The following is an 18,850-nucleotide window of genomic DNA, read 5'->3' on the forward strand; positions in this document are numbered from 1 at the left end:
AAATCTGTACTTCCCTCTCAGTTTTGCTATAAAACCTGAAACTGCTTTAAGAAATAATAAAGTCTTTAATAACATCCTTATGGGGGTGCCTGGGTGGCTCATTGTCTGCCTTGAGTGTCTGCCTTCAGCTCAGGTCATGATCCCAGGGTCCTGGGATCAAGCCCCACATCGGGCTCCCTGCTCGGGCTCCCTGCTCGGCGGGAAGCCTGCTTCTCCCCCTCCTACTCCCCCTGCTTGTGTTCCCTCTCTCGCTGTGTCTCTCTCTGTCAAATAAATTAAAATCTAAATAAATAAATAAATAACATCCTTACGGTTTTATATTTGAAAAAAAAAACAGTGGTCACTTTTACCAAGTATCTGAAGTAATGGTGGTCATAGTAACAGTATTAATAACCACCACCACCACCTTTTTAAACATTTATTTTTAAGGAAGAGGAAAAGTTCATCGGTCTTTTGCTCTCTGAATATAAATTTTTTCAAGACTTCAAATTTTTGGCCTTACCTGGACTAAGCAAATGCAGGTGTAAATTTTACCGCTAAACTGCTGCTTTGATAAACCACTGCAACCCGGGGCCCTCAGACTTCATTGTCCTAAGATGTTACGTAGGGCCCCGTTACTCCCTCCCGTATCTGTTCAAAAGATAATATGATGATAACATTGTCTTGTTATTTATAGGATTAGGCCCCTAATTTAATGCAGATTAAACAGTACATAATCAATTTTTGCCAAGTCCAATCACTTTATTCTTTTTACTCAAACATCTGTTTGAAAAAAATTAAATTTAAAAACAGAAACCGAGGCCTGTTTTTTTGCCTAGTACTGCCTTCAGTGTCAATACAGAATCAATTCCAGAGTATTCTTTGGTTTTCCATCGTTGCTTTTGCCCCTGGTTTACCCAGCCTTCACTTGACTGCTCAGGTTCTTGGGGTTTTTTTCACCCCTCATGATTCTGCATTCTATTCTGCCCGATGTCCTGCAATGAAATAATATGCATTGAGTCCTCTAACTTGCAGACAGCTGCTCATCTCCCCTCCCCTTCTTAACCTACCCTCCTTCATACCCCATAACTGAAACTAGCTATTTATAAAGAATTTCCAAGACCATGGCTGACTGCCACACCGCTTCCCAGAATGGGTCATTTCTGCCTTGTTTTTATAGTATACAGTCCTCAGATGTCCCCTTGCAAACCCTTTGCACCAAAACTGTGCTTTGCTTTGGCTTGTTCCACTCACGCTAAACTGCTGCATATTATTAAAATGCTGCATAATGTGGGGGTTTTTTTCTTTAGAGTGAAAAAGCACTTTAATTATGTCATATTGTAGAAGCATTTCAAATATTCTACATAAAAAACAAAAGAGAAAGGACATATAACCTTGGTTCAAAAAGCAGCTGAAAATTTTGAGGTAGGCTATAAATATTATATGAAAGACATTATTGCCGTTTAAGGTTTTTCTCTATAGGAAACTAATCCTGAAATTTTGTTCTAAAGGCAGTTTAATCCATTTAAGAAGTGGGGGAAAGGAACTAAAAGAGAATACTCTCTAATGTGTAAACTATTTGTGATTCTGAAAAGAGGGACATTTCCTCTTTAACATTAGATAATCTACCCTTCATTCTCAAATTTTTATATTTCTTATCTAGAAAAAGAGCAAGTTGTAAACACTTATGTTGACCCAGTATTGTTTTTATCTGTTGTAGCAAAGAATAACATGAAGTAGAATTTTCAAAATTGTGTATGTTTTTTTTCTTTGTTGAAATCTAAGAGGAAACTATGAATGTTAGCCTTAGAAAGTGTTAAGACACCTCTACCTTGGAAAAATTCAATAATTGATGAAAATTTTTTTTCTCTAAATGAAATGGATATAAAGTGGTGTGTATCCATGTCCTCACACATCTTCTATAATTTCAAAAGTTGCTGGTTTGCACACGAAGAAATGAGTCTCACTATTTTATGGTCATACCTTATATGGACCACAGAGGGATATTCTTCCTTCTAGGAATTAAGGGTTTAAACTCAATGATTTTAAACTTATGGACTCACTGGGACCATGTGTTGGATTATTTAATTTCCACATTTTTCAAAGATAAAGACATTCTTTGAAAGTGTTCACATATGAGCAGTTCTATTATTACTGTGTCCTTTGTTTTCTGAAAGGATGTAGCCACTCACTGACTGTTTTGAACTATTTTTTCTCCCTCAGAATTCTCTAGATTTACATGTTTTCTTATCCTGCATGTAGTATTTGCAAAATGGCCATGGAGAACCCTCCATTTTAGTCAGTTTCCTAATAGGATGGAGGCCGTGGTGTCAGCCCAATAGCTCAGTCGATCAGCTCACCTCAGCGCCGGGGAGATTGCTCTCAGGTTCAGTTTTCAGACGCAAGGCCGTTGCCCAGGACACTGGCTTCTCAGGCAGCTGTACCACCACCTGCTGCCAGCACAGGAAAGCACAGCTGGACCAGCGTGTGGTCTTGCATTTGTGGCCACAGAAATGCAATCTTATCGATACATGCACCGTGGGTCAGGTTTTCCAGAGACCAGCCGGCATAACAGTTTCCTCCTTTGTCTTAAGAACGACAACTGTGCAGCAGGCCCGGCGGTGGCCAGCGGTCTGGGCCTTCCCTGTCTCCATGGGGACGTGAGTGTGCAGCCTGCCCCGGGGGATGATGGTCTCCAGGCTCAATTCATAAAGGCCCCAGAGAAACTCGAGAAAGCATCTTGATCCCACAACCAGAACTGGCTCTGATCATTAACGGAGTCAGGTCCTCTGTCTTCAGGGCCCCACACCCCTTCCCTGTCTGGGCTAAGCACCGCCGCATTCTGCCGTCTCTGGTCGTTGGAGGACAGTCACCCTGCCTTGTCTTTCCCGGCCTGGACGTCCTGCCTTCGAGGTGCAGATGTTGCTTGTCACTTCTCATACGTGAACTTGTGTACCGATTTGATGAGCGGGAAGTACTAAAAGGAAGTTTGACATTTCCCAGAATTGTGAGCCTGCACCAATTTGTACTTTTTATAACCAGTAGTTATTCTCAGAGGAGCTTCAATCAAGTTGTGAGTGACTGGTTATAGTTAATATGGGCAAATACGGTAATTGTGTTTTAACACTGACCCAAGGTGGCAATGTACCCGAGTCTCTCTGCAGGGCACTGTGCCTGATACTCAATATAATGTGCTCAGCGCTGCCCACCTAGCGCTAGAGGTGAAAACTAAATCAAGCTGGGTAATCGGTCTTAACAACGTGACTGGTTATTTGCGCCCCTGCCTCATCATCTGTTCGTGTTCTTGCTGATGCCTTTGCTTTAAAGCAAACCTTGCATTCACAGCTGCAGCTCCTTCTGCCCTTGGCCGTGCATCCCAGACGTGCACCTTGCAGCCCGTAACGGACACCTGATAGGCGGGCACTTGGTCAACGAACAGGCCTGCAGAAGGCTGCCTGCCGCGCCTGCTTTGAGTAACACTGTAGTGTGATGACACTGCTTCTTGGGGAAATTCTGGAGGCGATGAGGAGAGGAGAGTTGATTGGGAAGATTATTCTCCTACCTTCAAGCAGTAGGACATAAGGAAGGTTGTTTTGCCACATAGAAAACCGATGGAAAACACAAGTGGTCCATGTTTGGTGTTTGTTTTATTTTAACAGTTGGTGACATGCATTCACTTTGCATGTTACCCTCGTGGTAGCACGTACCTTTGCATGTCAGCATGAGAACGTGATTTCTAGTCCAAGATCTTCTAGCTGACGGGGCTGCTATCACAGTGCATGAGTGCAGCTGACCAGCGCGTCCAGTCAGGAGACGCTTCAAGGCTAATGAGCGTTGTCATCACTGTTGGTTTGCAAATGAAGTTGTCGCCAACATATCCGTCATTCCAAGATGCCATTCGCCCTAAAAATATGTATTGTCTTTGATACCTCTGTCTCACAAGTGTGGTGCTTTGTTTGTTTGTGTGTTTGTTTTAAACCAAAGAAGGGGACTGTTGATGTTTTCATTACCCTTTCTGTTTTACACCTTTCTTTGAGGACTCCCTTGTGAGAAAGGAAGGATACTCCTGCTAGAGATGCATCAGCAGACATGGACCACCGTGTTCCAGAAGTGTCAGCCTTTGAACTGGAGATTGTTCTGACCCTTTTCTCCTCTCAGTATTCCTCTTCTTGGGATTCTGCCTCTTGAATGTGACCATCTCAAATTCAGACAAGCATTAACTTTAGCATTCATAGAAAAATGTTAGAGTATGCAGGCATTTGGGTGCTATCCTATTTATGGGTCATCTCTTTGGGTTATTTTTGTTCCTAGTAAAACACCATGATGGGAACATACTATCCTCAGTAAACTGTAAGTTACCAGGGAAAAGATCTTTGTGTTAGAGCGTAATTGATTCAAAGTATCACAGACCATTTTAATGTGAGAAGCATGTGCATATATTTTTTTGACCTGTTAAATTTTTCTTTTGCTTAGTGTAATAGAATCTTAGGTCAGTTGCTTCAGTGCTAAATGGGATGTCAGTGATGCTTTGTGATCCTATGGCCCCCAAAAGAAGCAAAACAAATTTTTTCAGTGTTTAATAAAGGATGACATTCGTACCTAGCAATGAATAAGAAAACGTGTTTAAAAGCCATTTTACAGTCTAGACTATTTTGGAAGTATATCTAGGCTTGTGCTCTGTAGTCAGCACAAGGGCAAGCAAAAAGCAAGGATATAAGGGCCATGGGCCCTGCATCTTTAGATCTCAGGGTTTTATTGCAAGTAGGAGCCATCGTGTGCATTGCATTTGAGCCTGGGTACAAGACTGGTCTGAGCCAGCCTCTTGTTCCAGTCATCACCCCCTTGCTAGAACATTCTCTTTCTTCAAGAAATACATAAAGGTAGTTTTTTGGTTTTTTTTTTAGCATCTTGACAACCCTTAATAAGCCTAACTTTGGTTTTCATCCACAGATGAAACCATAAAAATCAAAATAGAAACTTCAAATTGAATGTAAGGTAAACCAAGGAAAGTATTTTTCAGAGTTACTTCATGTATTCCTCTTTTGTGAAATTAGCTCATTTTCCAGATACAAAAATAGATGCTAGGAAAGGAAGCTGCTTGAGAAATCGAGGAGGAAAATTATTTTTATTAAATTTGGCAAAGTGGATTTTTACATTTTGTGATGTATTCTTCATTCCCTACAAGTTCTAATGATTCATTTATCCTTTCTTCATTAAAATGGTAAGATATCAATTGACTTCAGCTTTTTGAGAACTTGTAGAATGAGACATGTGTTATGTTTGTGCAAAGATTATTAAACTAAGTTCTTAATGTAGAAATTTTCCTTTGGGTTATTAGTAATATCTCACAGGTCTAATTTTTATTACAAATTTGGCCTTCATTAAAGCTATTTAAAGCTTGTTCCAGATGGCAAAAGTCTCTCCAAATGAGCCAATCTTAAAATAAATTTTTGTTATTAACTTGTTTTAAAAAAAACTAATGTCACGGAATCTCACCTTTCTATTTCTACCAATTAGACTTTTTTTTATTAGGAAGTCTTAATGTATAGGCCAAACATTTTGGTTCATTGGCTGAGTACTTTGTGATTGTATTTAAACAACACTTAGCTCTATTCATTAAATTAAGATTATTAACTAAACAAAAAATGTGCTAAAAGAACTTCAGAGTTCACCAAACAGGTAGAAACTACACACTGATTTTCTTTCTGTAAGTCGGATGGTGCCAGGTGGTATCCTTACTCAGTTATGAACAGAAGGTGTTTAATAAAGCTTAGTTGTATCTCCTCTGGAACTTGGGAAGTTGGGTCCCGCCATTGCTTATAAACTCCAATGGTGATTCTTTCCTTTTCACAGTGCTCCAGCTGAGACTGCAGCAAAGGAGGACAAGGGAGCAACTGGTGGACCAGGGCATCATGCCACGTAAGATTTAAGCATCACTGTCACCTCCAGTGTGATGTAACAAAATGCACATGTCTGAGGAGAACCTGGAGCACACTCTGCTTTGAGATGTGTCCATTGAGTCAATATACAATTACCAAATGAGCTGATAAGGAAAACCAGGCATCAGCATTGCCAACCTGAGAGAATCATCTCAAATACGTTCTGAAAACCAGATGTAGCTTAAAAGATGGGCTTGAATTCTGTATTACATAACAAAAACTGGGAAACTAGGTTAAGATCAGGTCTTAACTTCATGCATGAATGTTTGTTTTAGTTTTGAAATAATTAAAGTCATCTCTGTGTAATAGGTCCAGTGTTACTTAGACTTGCAAAAGTAACATGATAAAATTAATTCAAAAACCTTGTTCTACTTTAATTTATTTAATTCAAAATAATTATCTTTGGTAGTGTGTGGTCTGTAATGAAGTGCCTCTCCGTTATAGGACTAATAAGCATTCTATTTATAATTAACAAACCCTTTCTTGCCCAAGTGCACATAATTTCCAAGTATCTTGAGGCCTCCTTCCTTCATTTTTTAGAGTTGATTAATTTTAGAATATTTGCCCATTGTCTTCTTACCTTTACTCACTTAAGTTTGGAGGTGATTTTATATTTTAGAGGGGAATACTGGTTGCTTTGGTGTTAGGATTATTTATATGGATGTTTACCTAAAAATTGATTTATCCAAAAAGTAACTTATTTGGCTTTAAAAGACTAACGAGAAATTACAAAATGTACTTATGCTTCCCTGTCCTCTGAATCATTGATATTACTTTTTTTTGGTTCATAGAACAATTTTTCTCTGCAGTAGGTATTTTTCCCAATAAAACTTTTTTTCTGGACTACTGATAATTATCTAAATATTTTCAATCTAGTATCATGATAGGCGCAAAAGCTGGTTTGATGACCTGCCAGATTTCTCTACCACTACATTCCTGACAGTGAACCCATCAGATAGTATCAAATGAGGATGTTTAAGACACCACCACTAGTGCACTGTTGGGAGCTGGTCCCTCGTCAAACCCATTTGGGCTGGGCTCCGGGGAATCTTTGTGGTGCTTCAAGTACCAGAGCTGAAAATAATTCTGCCAAGAGCCGATAGGCCAAGTTTTGGAGGTGACAACCCAAGTAAGCCCAGCCCAAATCCCATCCATATTATCTGACTGCCCGGAGTTATAAGTGGACGTACGCACAAAAGGTTTTGCAAAGATAATTGATAGAAGTACTATAGTAAATGATGTTTTAACAAAAGATTGCTTATCCACACTCTGGGATTCTGGAATATTTAAAGTACTAACAGTTACCACATTAAAGAAGCACTATGTCTTTAGAGTAAGTTGTATTGTAGTACAATAGAAAGAGCATGAAACTTTGTAATTCCCAATTCTAGATTTAAATTCTACTTTGACCACAGTCTAGTTGTATGACTTTAAGAATTCATTTAACCGCTTTGAGCCTTTTTATCTGTACTGGGGGTTAATACCTACCTTGCAAGGTGGTAGTGATGATCGACAGTGATGTAATGGTGATGGACCACAGCGCACAGGGCTATGAGCATATGGAGTTGCAGTGAATGGTGACTCAGCTCTGCTATGCAGAGAGCCCTCGTTTTCAAGATTAGATCACTCCTAGGTTAAATGTCCTGAGGATATTTGGGCTTTTTCCAGCATTTTATAGGGCCACTAAGAGCAAAGCCCTGTCAAGGAATCACCACACAGTTCCCTTGGTGGTGGTAATTTGGCCCAACTATTGGCTGCAACCGTCTGAGCTGGCATTTGCATTGTCATTATGTATACAGTTCTAGTTAAATGTTCACTTGTTTTATTTGTGAAGACATAATTTTAATTCTGAAACATTTATAAACGTTTTTAAATTTCACACATCTCCTAAAGGAACTAGTAATAAGTGGAACTATAGATAAAACTAATAAGATTAAGAGGGAACATGGACATAATGTACCCTAACGTTTGACTGAACTATTAACACCTCTATCTCTACTCCCGAAATGATTCCTGTTCTTCTCACAGCTTTGAAGAGCCCAGCTGCATTCCATGAGCAGATAAAAAGCTTGGAACGAGCCAGAGTAAGAAATTTCAGTTTCAAATGTTCTGTGCTTCTCTCTTTTATTTTAAAGTACCTGTGGGCAAGTAGCAGTCTTCCTCCTAAATATTGTCAATAGAGAAAATGCAGTGTATTTTCAGGACACATGGCATGTAGCGTAATATATTCTGGGGTGGTTTTAGCTTGGAAGTTCGTAGAAAATGCATGACGTTCACCTTTTGTTCATTTAAAACTTGTAACTAGTTTTGTACATAAAGGACAAATCACACCTCATTTTGTTGCTTTCGGGGCATACCAACAGTTTTTAGAATAATAATAGAGTAGTTCTGCCATTTGTAACCCCTGCAGACCAACAGCCCAGTGATGTCCTGACTTCCCCATCTTTAAGTAGTTTCTTTACTGGGTCCGTGGTAACTGTACATTTGAAGGGCAGGAGGATTTGCTGAATAAAAGAATGTTGTTAGGTTCAACTCTGCTTTACTCTTTGAGAGGTTTCCATCTTATTTGCACATCGATTTCGTGTTTATTACTTTTCTTTTAAAGGACCCTTATGCACATTCATTCTTTTTCCTTTGCAATATGAAAATAAGCATGTTCCAAAAATTCCACAGGAATTTTCCCAGAATACAATAATGGTCTCTTGGAGTTTTATAAAATATAAAACCCATTTGAAAGCCTTATTGTTCAAGTTGAGAACTGTTCTGAATAAGAAAATATGATCAAGGATATGAATTCACCAACAAACATACATTAGGATTTTAGAGAAATTTGTAATTTAGGGGCGCCTGGGTGGCTCAGATGGTTAAGCGTCTGCCTTCGGCTCAGGTCATGATCCCGGCGTCCTGAGATCGAGCCCCGCATCGGGCTCCCTGCTCCACGGGAAGCCTGCTTCTGCCTCTCTCACTCCCCCTGCTTGTGTTCCCTCTTTTGCTGTGTCTCTCTCTGTCAAATAAATAAGATCTTTAAAAAAAAAAAAAAAAAAAAATTGTAATTTAGGTGGATTTTTATGTGACCTGAAGTATAGATGTTTAGCTATTTAAATAATCAAAATCCTATGTCTGTTCAAATTATGAGCTTTTGCCTTTTCCAAGTTTTAAAATAAAAGTCTGTAGAGTGCTTACTTTATGCCAGCAGGCACTTCAACCCTGTACAGTTTTGAAGGCTGCAATTTAAATTATGTATCGGATAATAGCTTTTCAGAGTACTAATTTCTACTCTTTACTTCCCAAAATCATGACCAAAGAGTATACAATTTATTTAAATGGAGTACCTTGAGAGAAAAATGTAAAACCACAAAAAGTCATAAACAATTTATGGTAAGACTCTCTCTCTTTTTTAAAGACTGAAAACTTCTTGAAGCATAAGATTCGGAGCCGACCAGATCGTTCTGAACTTGTCAGGATGCACATTTTAGAAGGTAAAATTTTTATTTCTGCTTATTTTGCTGTGTTTTCTCAAAAAAAGAAGTGAGAATTCCACCATTGTTGTTTATTCCCACTTTAGTAACTTTTTACCCTACAGGCCGACATCCTCCAAATTGGAGAGCAACATAAAGACCCAAAGCTAAAATGTTATGTTAGATACATGGGGAAGGGGGGGTTTGATTTCTCCAAATAACCAATTTGTGGACTGACTCTTCCCCCACCAACTGATGCCATAGATGTCTCTACCATCTGTTCTGGAAAAACATTTTTGGTCCAGAGGATGTCTTCATCAGTGAGGAACATATGCCCATTAAATCATGAAGGGTACAGTGGCCATGAGTCTATCCCTAGATTTTCAGCTACCTAGACCCAGTTATGTACCTGGTGCAGTGCCCACACTTAATGTCTTCTGTTTGCTGTTACTTACCCACAACAATCCCGCTTGATCTGACCATTAACATAAATACCCTCCACTCAGTCCCCCAGGTTTTCTCGATGGTCTAGCCTCATCACTTGTGAAGTGATGGTAGGGACAGTTCTGTTCCATCTCATGAGACACGAGGCTTAGGCCTGGATGTTTTTCTCTCTAAGACAGACCATTCTTAAAAGCTGGTTTCCCCACTGTAAGTTCCAAAGTTACATTTTCTTTTGTTGTTTTGCTTCTCTGATTTATTGAGCAAGACCAGGAGCTTGACCCTGTGATAGTCTTGAGTGTGTTCAACCCTGAGATGACACAGAAAGAATCTGAAAATTTTTCAAATTGAGAGACAGTTTTCAAGTAGAAGGAATATTATATTTGTTCTTCTGGCCTAATGATAGAGTTAATTTTAGAATTATGTTGGTATTACAAAGTATTAGATTGTTGCTCAACATAAGAAATAATATCCTAAAGGTCAGACATGTCCAAAAATCTTCTGGAAGTGATATGGTTGCCCTCATTTGAGGTGGTCATTCATTGGCCAATGAGCTAGCCCCAGAGACCCAACAAGTGAGCCAGATGGATGCCTGCCTGCACGAAGCTTACATTCTGGTAGCACGGACAGATAACAAACAGGCAAAACAAATGAATTACAGATTGTGGAAAGTGCTCAATAGGCAAGGAAACAGGCTGCTGTGATAGGGACTAGGCACAGGCTGACACCACAGTAAGGACATTGTAAAGAAATTCCAAGGATCAAGTTGGTATCTATAGCCCAAAGTGGGGTTTCTTCTGCTCCAAAGAATCTACGTATCTGGGGTGGGAGGTAAGAGGTCTGTGCCTTTCACTGCTTTCGGTTGTGTTCTCAGAAGTCCATTGGACTAAAGCTTTCCCAGAACTGCAGTGTTAGGGTGGGAACAGCTACCTGCTGTCAGACATAAATGAATCTTCAAGAGGCAAATGTACTGGTAAGTAACTGGACAAATGGCTTCTTCTGTGCCTAAAAAGATCTTGACCTAGAAAGGACATTTTTGAAGGGAAAATGCTATCTGTTTCAACTTGCCTTCTAACTGTAACAGGCTTTATTAATATCATTAAAACCAGGGCAAATACATTTAACTTGATATCAAAAGGAATCATATTTGTTTTTTTAAAATAAAGATAACCCAACATTTAAAAACCTAACTATGTATATGAATGAACCATAAGTGATGTTTTTAGGACATCTGTTCTCAAGTTGGGATTTTTGAAGTAAGAAAGAATATATCATTTGTAATTTAAAAAATAACGTCAAACCACCCCCCAACTTATTTTTAAGATTATCCCAATTTTGATTGAATTGGATGTTTGGCAGGCAAAAGTCTAAATTATTTTTCTGAAGTTCAGCTAAAATTCAGCCTCAGCGCCAGAGAGATGAGGAGATGATAAGACCAAGATCAGAAACATAACAAAATGCCAGCCTCTCTTATTTGCTTTTGGGATATTTTCATTCCAGACGTATTCCTGATATTACTTGGATGTGTTGGTGTGAGAGAGGAGAAAGACTATCCTACCTAGATCTTAACAAAGCATTTAAACATCCACCTGAGAGTGATCTGCATGATCATCATCTTTCTTGCATAAACCACAGCTGTCGTACATCATCTACAATTTCCATTTAGGGTGGAAAAACAACATAAAGACCCTTGAAAAGCAATCTGAGTTGAAAATCCTAGATTTTACCATTTTCCCCAAATATTTTAGTTGTTAATTGCCCTAATTTGACAGCGATTTGTTTTTTAATGACTCACCTTTATCAAGTCCTCCCAAAGCATTTAAATTAAGTTGCCAAGAAATAATTTCATTTTTGAAGTTTATCATTTTCCTATAACATTTAGTTCAATTATGTATTGACATCAGATATGAACTGATAAGAACTGTTTTGTGGACAATCAAGGTTGACTTTCGGTAAGCATATAACTCGACTTGTGGAACGAAAAGTGTTCAGATGTGCTGGACAGTAGTTTATGGGCTATGGGCTTTTGGCGAGCTTTGGGCTTCAGCCAGGACATTTTACCTGCCAAAAAAAGAACATCAGTGATCCTGAGATTACTTACGGGGAATTTCATTCTTCTTCTACTATATAATTTAAGAGGCAAGTAACGGTCAACTCAGAATTTTGGGTTAACACCTCACCATTTTTTATCAGTTATAAACATTATTGAGAACAAAATAATAAAATGTTAATGAGAGGTACCAGAAATGCAAGTCATTGACAGAATTACCCAAATGAATGAGTTACGATATTTACATTACTTTCACATTTGTTGTACAATTTCATCCATTTGTAAGTAGATGAGTTGAGGCTTCTTTATGATCATTAGTTACCCAGTAATTGAATGTTTCAAAGTTATATATTCAGAACTAAACCCAGATTCTTAATTACGACCGACTCTGAGACACACAGGGACCAATCTAAGAATATGACCTGTAGCTCTTCCCATTGACTCCTGCAGAGAAGCTTATAACCTAAGTAAGATCAGTGCCCCTGTTTCTAGGAATTGACTTTCCAAGGCAGCCAAATCTAAAACTGCATACTTCTTGAGCCATGGACCACATCTCTCTTGTCCATCCTCCATATCTCCAATACCTAATAAATGTCATTGTAACCCTCCTGCCATAAATGAACGATAGCAGTACCCCAGTTTTTGGCTTCAGTTCATGTTAATTTGAGTCTGAGAGCATTGTATAGACAATATAAAGTATCCAGGATTAAAAATATATAAATATATACTAAAGCATTCTTAAACGGTCATTTTCTCTTTCCATAAATACATTGAGAACACATAAATAAAAATATGTTTAAGCCAGTTTAAATTAAATTCAGTTGACCTGAAATAACATTATGGAATAGGGTAATTCAAGTAATGGTTAAAACTGTGTTTCCTCTTTTAGAGACATTTGCAGAGCCGTCCTTGCAGGCCACTCAGATGAAGCTGAAAAGAGCTCGACTAGCTGATGATCTGAATGAAAAGATTGCTCAAAGACCTGGTCCTATGGAGCTGGTAGAGAAAAACATCCTTCCCGTAGACTCCAGTGTTAAGGAAGCAATTATAGGCAAGACGCCAAAAATTTACTATTTTCTGGGAGAAAGAGGAACTTGGAAATTTAAAACAAATTTAACCTAAAAAGCCAGCACCAATTATGAGTGTTGTTTTCTGCGTGAAGTAGAAATTGATTAACACTTGCACCAATTCCCAATATTATTGTTATTTCTTTATGCTTGCTGAGACTAGCATCTCTTACCAGTTAACACAGAGATTCCTCTTGTCACATCTGAGGTTGATGTCCTTAGGTTCCAATTTCATTATGATGTTTTCTAAATTAACTTTATTGCATTACACCATTTAATTCCTCTTGTGTTAAGATTTTTACAGACTTCGTTATTTAATTCTGTTTACTTCTAGGAAAGATAAATTGCTTGTTCAGTATGAGTTCAGCAAAGTAAACACATGAGTACAGATGTATTTATTAAGAAGGGTAGTATCTGTCCATTTTATCCTGATCTTCTCACACCTAGTTACTAATGGTTCCACCTCCCCGCGCCACCCGCCCCCCCCAGGCTTTTTTTTCTGGCAAAAGTTTTAGCAGGAAAAAAAAATCTGGAATAGTACCACTTATTCAGCAAGCAATTTTGAAAAGTTAATATCCTACTATAAAAACTATTATAGTTTCCATTACTCTGGGGACTTCGTATTTTGTATTAGTATGAGTTTAAATCTTAGGCAGTTTGTAGTCAGTGATCCTAAGTAGTACATTCACTGATGATTCCATTCAGTCCCAAAGAAATAGGAGCCCAAAAGGTAAGGTGTCAGTATCACTGGGCCACTCCAAGAAGTAGGACTCATTAACAGATACCGAGTTGTGGCCCCATTTTCTCCCACGCCTCTTAATGTTGTTTAACAGTTGTATCCAAATCAGGATCCACACAAGATCTACACACCTTGTCTTTGGCTGATGTCTCTCTTACGTCTTAATCTCCTGTGTGGATCTTCTTCCTCCTCTTTTCTTACTGTGTATCTGTTGGGGGGCAGGCCTTATTATGTTCTCTAGCTTGTCCACATACTGGATCTTACTGAATGCATTAGCATTCCCAGTGTCACTGAAAATTTTTCTTGCCTTCTGTACTTCCTGAAACCAGTAGTTGGATCCAAAGGCTTGATCTGATTCAGGTCTGACTTTTTCCCCAAGTATTCATCATAGGTTGTGGTGTGTTCTTCCTCTGGGAAGTACATTATGTTCAATTTTTTTCTTTTTTAAGCCAGCTTCTTACATTCTTGTAATAAACAATGTTTCTCCTTCATTATCATTTTAAGCTTGGTATTCCAAGGCCAAGATAAGTTGAAAATCATTTCTTTCTTTAGGCGTTGGGAAGGAGGACTATCCTCAGACTCAGGGCGATTTCTCATTTGACGAAGACAGCAGTGATGCCTTGTCTCCAGACCAGCCAGCCAGCCAGGAGTCACAGGGGTCAGCCGCGTCCCCAAGTGAGCCAAAAGTTAGCGAATCTCCGTCTCCTGTGACTACAAACACTCCAGCCCAGGTATCACCTTTCTCATTTCTCCCCCTAAACAGAGAGTGCCTTGTTTTTTATATATCAAGGTAACTACGTTTCTTCTTCTTACAGAAGAAAATTTAAAAGTGTGGGAAAATAGAGATTTTTTTTTTCACCTGTGATACAAACACTGTTAACATTTTTCAGTACATTCTTAGATTTTATTTCTGTTCTGTATCCACATTTTTATTTTACAAATGGTTGTGTAGTTTGCTTTTTAAAAATTTTTCTCATAACTTTTGTTGGGGATGTAATTCACATACTATAAAATAGACCCTCCCCCTCCTTCTTTTTTCTGCCGTCTTAACCGGTTTAAAATGTGCGACTCAGTCTTGTTAAGTACACTCTCATTGTTGTGCAGCAGATCTCCAGAACCTTTTGTCTTGCAAAACTGAAACTGTACCCTTTAAACAGCAGCCCTCAGCCCCTTTCTCTGGGCCCTGACAATCACAATTCCATTTCCATTTCTAAGAATTTGACTACTTTAGGGTGGGGGGATGTGTGAAGTAGGTGATGGGGATTAAAGAGTACACTTATCACGAAGAGCACTGAGTCAAGTATAGAATTGCTGAATCACTGTATTGTCCCCCTGAAACTAATATAACATTGCATGTTAACTATACTGGAATTTAAATAAATACATATATACATACATACATATGAATTTGACTCCTTCAGATGTCTCATATAAATGGAATCATACAATATTTGCCTTTCTGTGACTGGCTTCTGTCACTTAACATAAAATCTTCAAGGTTTGTTCATGTTGTGGGCTGTGACAGGATCGCCTTCATTTTTAAGGCTGAATAATATCCCATTATTTGGATATACCGTGTTTTGTTTACCCATTCGTCAGTGGACATTGGGCTGCTTCCCTGTCTTGGCTATTGTGAATAATGGTGCTAGGTACATTGGTTTGGAAATACCTCTTCGAGACCCTGCTTTCAATTCTTTGGAGCATATACCCAGAAGTGGGATTGATGGATCATATGGGAATTCTGTCTTAAATTTATTAAGGAACCGCCATACCATTCTCCATAGTGGCTGTACCATTTCACACTCCCACCAGCGGCATGCAAGGGTTTCAGTTTCACCACATCCTCACCAACACTTATTAATTGGTATGAAGTGATATCTTATTGTGGTTTTGATTTGCCTTTCTCTAATGATTAGTGCTGTTAAGCATCTTTTCATATGTTTGTTGGCCATTTGTGTATCATCTTTGGAGATATATCTGTTTGAGTCCTTTGCCCATCTTTAATAAGATTATTTGTTTTTCTGCTGTTAAATTGTAGAAGTTTTTTGTATATTCTGGATATTAACCCCTTTTCAGGTATATGATGAGCAGACATTTTCTCCCATTCTTTGTGTTGCCTTTTTCCTCTACTAATAGTGTCCTTTGAGGCACAGAAGTTTTTAAGTTTGATATAGTGCTATTTGTCTATTTTGGGGTTTGTTACCTGTGCTTTAGGTATTCTACTAAGAAATTATGGCCCAGTGCAGTGTTATGTAGCTTCTTCTCTCTGTTTTTTTCTAGGATTTTTATAGGCTTGAATCTTACATTTAGGTCTTTAACCCATTTTAATTTTTTTATATGGTGTACGATAAGGATCCATCTTCATTCTTTTGCATGTGAATATCCAATTTTCCCAGCATCATTTATTGAAAAGACTGTCCTTTCCCCTTGGCACTTCTGTTGAAGATCATTTGACCACATACATAATAATTTAAGGACTCTGAATTCTGTTGCATTGGCTTATATGTTTGTCTTGAAGTCAGGAAGCGTGAGACCTCCAACTTTGTTCTTTTTCAAGAATGTTTTTGGCTACTTGGGGGTCCCTTGAGATTCCATATGAATGTTAGGATGGATTTTTCTATTTCTATAAAAAATGGTACTGGGAAAATTCACCCTTTTAAAATGTCTAATTCAGTGGTTATTAACATATTCACAGAGCTGTACAACTATCAACACTACCTGATTCCAGAACATTTTCATCATCCCAGAAAAGAAGCCCATACCCATTAGCAGTCATTCCCAATTATCCCCTCCACCAGCCCTAGGCCACCATCAGTCTACTTCTTTGTCTGGATTTGCCTCTTCTGGACATTTTATATAAATGGAATCATACAATATGTGATCTTTAGTGACTGGCTTCTCTTATTTGGTATGTTTTTAAGGTTCATCCATGTTACAGCCTGTATTAGTACATCATTTGTTATGGCTGAAAAATAGTCCATTGATATATACCATATTTTGTGTGTCTGTTCATCACTCCATGGACATTTGATTGGGGCATGTGGCTATTATGTAGTCACATGTTCTACTCCTGAGCTATAGCCCCTAGACATGTGGCCGTTATGAATAATGGTGCTTTGAATGTGTGTGGACAAGTTTTTACGTGGACGTGCGTTTTCAGTTCTCTTGGGTATTTACCTAGGAATGGAACTGCTGGGTCATGCAGGAGCTCTTATGTCTAAATCACTTTTATACCTTAATCATAATCCTTATAGTGTTCCTTGTCAATAAATTACATTAATCTCATTTTTAATAGGGTAGCTAAGTTCATCTTTTTTTTTTTTTTTAAGATTTTATTTATTTATTTGACAGAGAGCTAGAGAGAGAACAAGTGGGCAGAGAGGCAGGCAGAGAGGCAGGCAGAGGGAGAGGGAGAAGCAGGCTTCCTGTGGAGCAGGGAGCCCGATGCAGGGCTCGATCCCAGGACCCTGGGATCATGACCTGAGCCGAAGGCAGACACTTCCCACCGACTGAGCCCCCAGGCGCCCCAAGAGCCCCTGTTTTATTCTCACGTACTTGCTGCACACATCATTTCTATACATACATTGTTGTGCACTTGTCTGATTATTTCTTTGGATAATAGCCAGATTTTGAAATGGATTTGGACCTTTTTTTAGGTAAAAGGTAGGCACTTGAACTGCCTTCTGGGGAGGTAATACAGGTCCCCACTGTCACTGTGTCTTTCCCACAAGCAGGTAATATCATTACTTTAAACCTTGCACACTGGAGATTTGAAAGTTTTAATTGACTCCTTGATTTTGGTTAGATTGAATTCATTTGTTCAACAATATTTATTGAGCACCTGTTATGTGTCAGATTGTGTTGGGAACTGAAAATCTAGTGCATGCAAAGGAATCTAACAAATATTTTTTGATAATTGCATTGGAAATTCCCATTTCTTATTTTTCAATGGATGTTCCTCTTTCTTTTGGTTATATAAGAACTCTTATGCTAGTTAGTTTTTCATCTCCTTATAATGTTTTTGCCTTACTGAAATTTTAATAACTATTTAGTTATCTTAAAGTCACAGTTATTGATCTACTTAATGGAATTGGTTAGGTTCAGTAGAAAATGTTCTTGTTAAAGCCAAGCATCATAGAATTTTTGAGTTAGAAGGACTTTAGCAATTACCTGGCTTAACTCTTACACCAGACAAGGCCTGGGTTCAAAGAGGTACAGAAATCTGGGGATTTAAAATGTTTGCATATTTTCTTGCAGCATTTCTTCTCATTCGTGAATATATCTGTTGGGTAAGGACTAGGTCTCTCTCTCAGCACCGTGTTCGTCATTGCCCTTACCACCATGATCTGAAATCCATTATTTGCTTATTGTATCTGTGCCTCCAACTAAATAAGATGTGAGCCCATCAGGATAGAGACTTTGACTTTTGGAGGACAAGAGCTACTTCAGAGAGAGAGAGAGAGAGAGAGTGTGTGTGTGTGTGTGTGTGTGTCCAGCATGTCCCACAGGCCCTTGGTGTGGAAAAAGTGTGCCACAGTTCAGCACCACAAGCACTGACGGGTGCCAGGCTTGTAGAAGCGGCCGTGTTTGTGTTCTTCCACTTGAGAGTAGAGCCTCTCCAGCTGGGCTTCATCAGAGGTTGTGTGGGTACCTAAGTTCATATTCTCCTGTCAGAGTTTCAGGGCAAGAGTGACTGGCCGCTTGGCTCGGCTGGAACCCAGTCTGGAAGAAGGTGGGGTCAGCGACCTGTCCATGGGCTGAGGTCGAAGCCGGCGGAAAGGGAGAGCACGGGAGACCAGCCCTAACTGTATTCTCACATACCTGCTGCACCCTGGCTTTGAGCTTTAAAAATAGGGCTAAAAAGAATGTCAAGTATGCAAGTAAATAGCATCAAAAAGCAGTTCTACTTAGCCATCTCGGCTGTTGGTTCTCTGAATAGGTCAGGATAGCAGACAGCTCTTAGCGTGGCCTCAGCTTTCAGTTACACGGGATTTTTGTCACGTCCGCCATCTACCTGGTAATGGCGTCATGGCGGTTCCACTTGTGTGGTAGGAGACTGGCATTTTCCCTCTCCCTGCATCGCTCGTATTAGGTTTTTTACTTTGCTCTTGAAACTTGGTCTCCAGCTAAGTTTGTGAGTGAGAAGCTTTAACCAGACGGAGTCCCACCCAGTGGGC

The 18,850-nt window shown here is 39.0% G+C and overlaps 1 protein-coding gene across 7 annotated transcripts in view; it reads left to right on the plus strand.

Moving 5' to 3' along the window:
• Positions 1–18,850, plus strand: part of MRTFB (myocardin related transcription factor B) — a 271,910-nt gene that overhangs the window by 205,949 nt on the left and 47,111 nt on the right. For 6 of the 7 annotated variants that reach the window (XM_035022304.1, XM_035022303.1, XM_035022302.1 and 3 more), the window contains 5 exons: positions 5,833–5,898; positions 7,947–8,002; positions 9,322–9,397; positions 12,757–12,918; positions 14,226–14,404. In XM_035022304.1, the coding sequence (XP_034878195.1) occupies positions 5,833–5,898; positions 7,947–8,002; positions 9,322–9,397; positions 12,757–12,918; positions 14,226–14,404 (539 nt within the window). Of the gene's footprint in view, positions 1–269; positions 5,201–5,832; positions 5,899–7,946; positions 8,003–9,321; positions 9,398–12,756; positions 12,919–14,225; positions 14,405–18,850 lie in introns of those variants that run through there. The other variant, XM_035022308.1, reaches the window with a different exon arrangement.

Source organism: Mirounga leonina, unplaced genomic scaffold (genome assembly GCF_011800145.1).
Source record: "Mirounga leonina isolate KUSES-001 unplaced genomic scaffold, KU_Mleo_1.0 Mir_175, whole genome shotgun sequence".
In the NCBI taxonomy this organism is placed as follows: Eukaryota; Metazoa; Chordata; class Mammalia; order Carnivora; family Phocidae; genus Mirounga; species Mirounga leonina.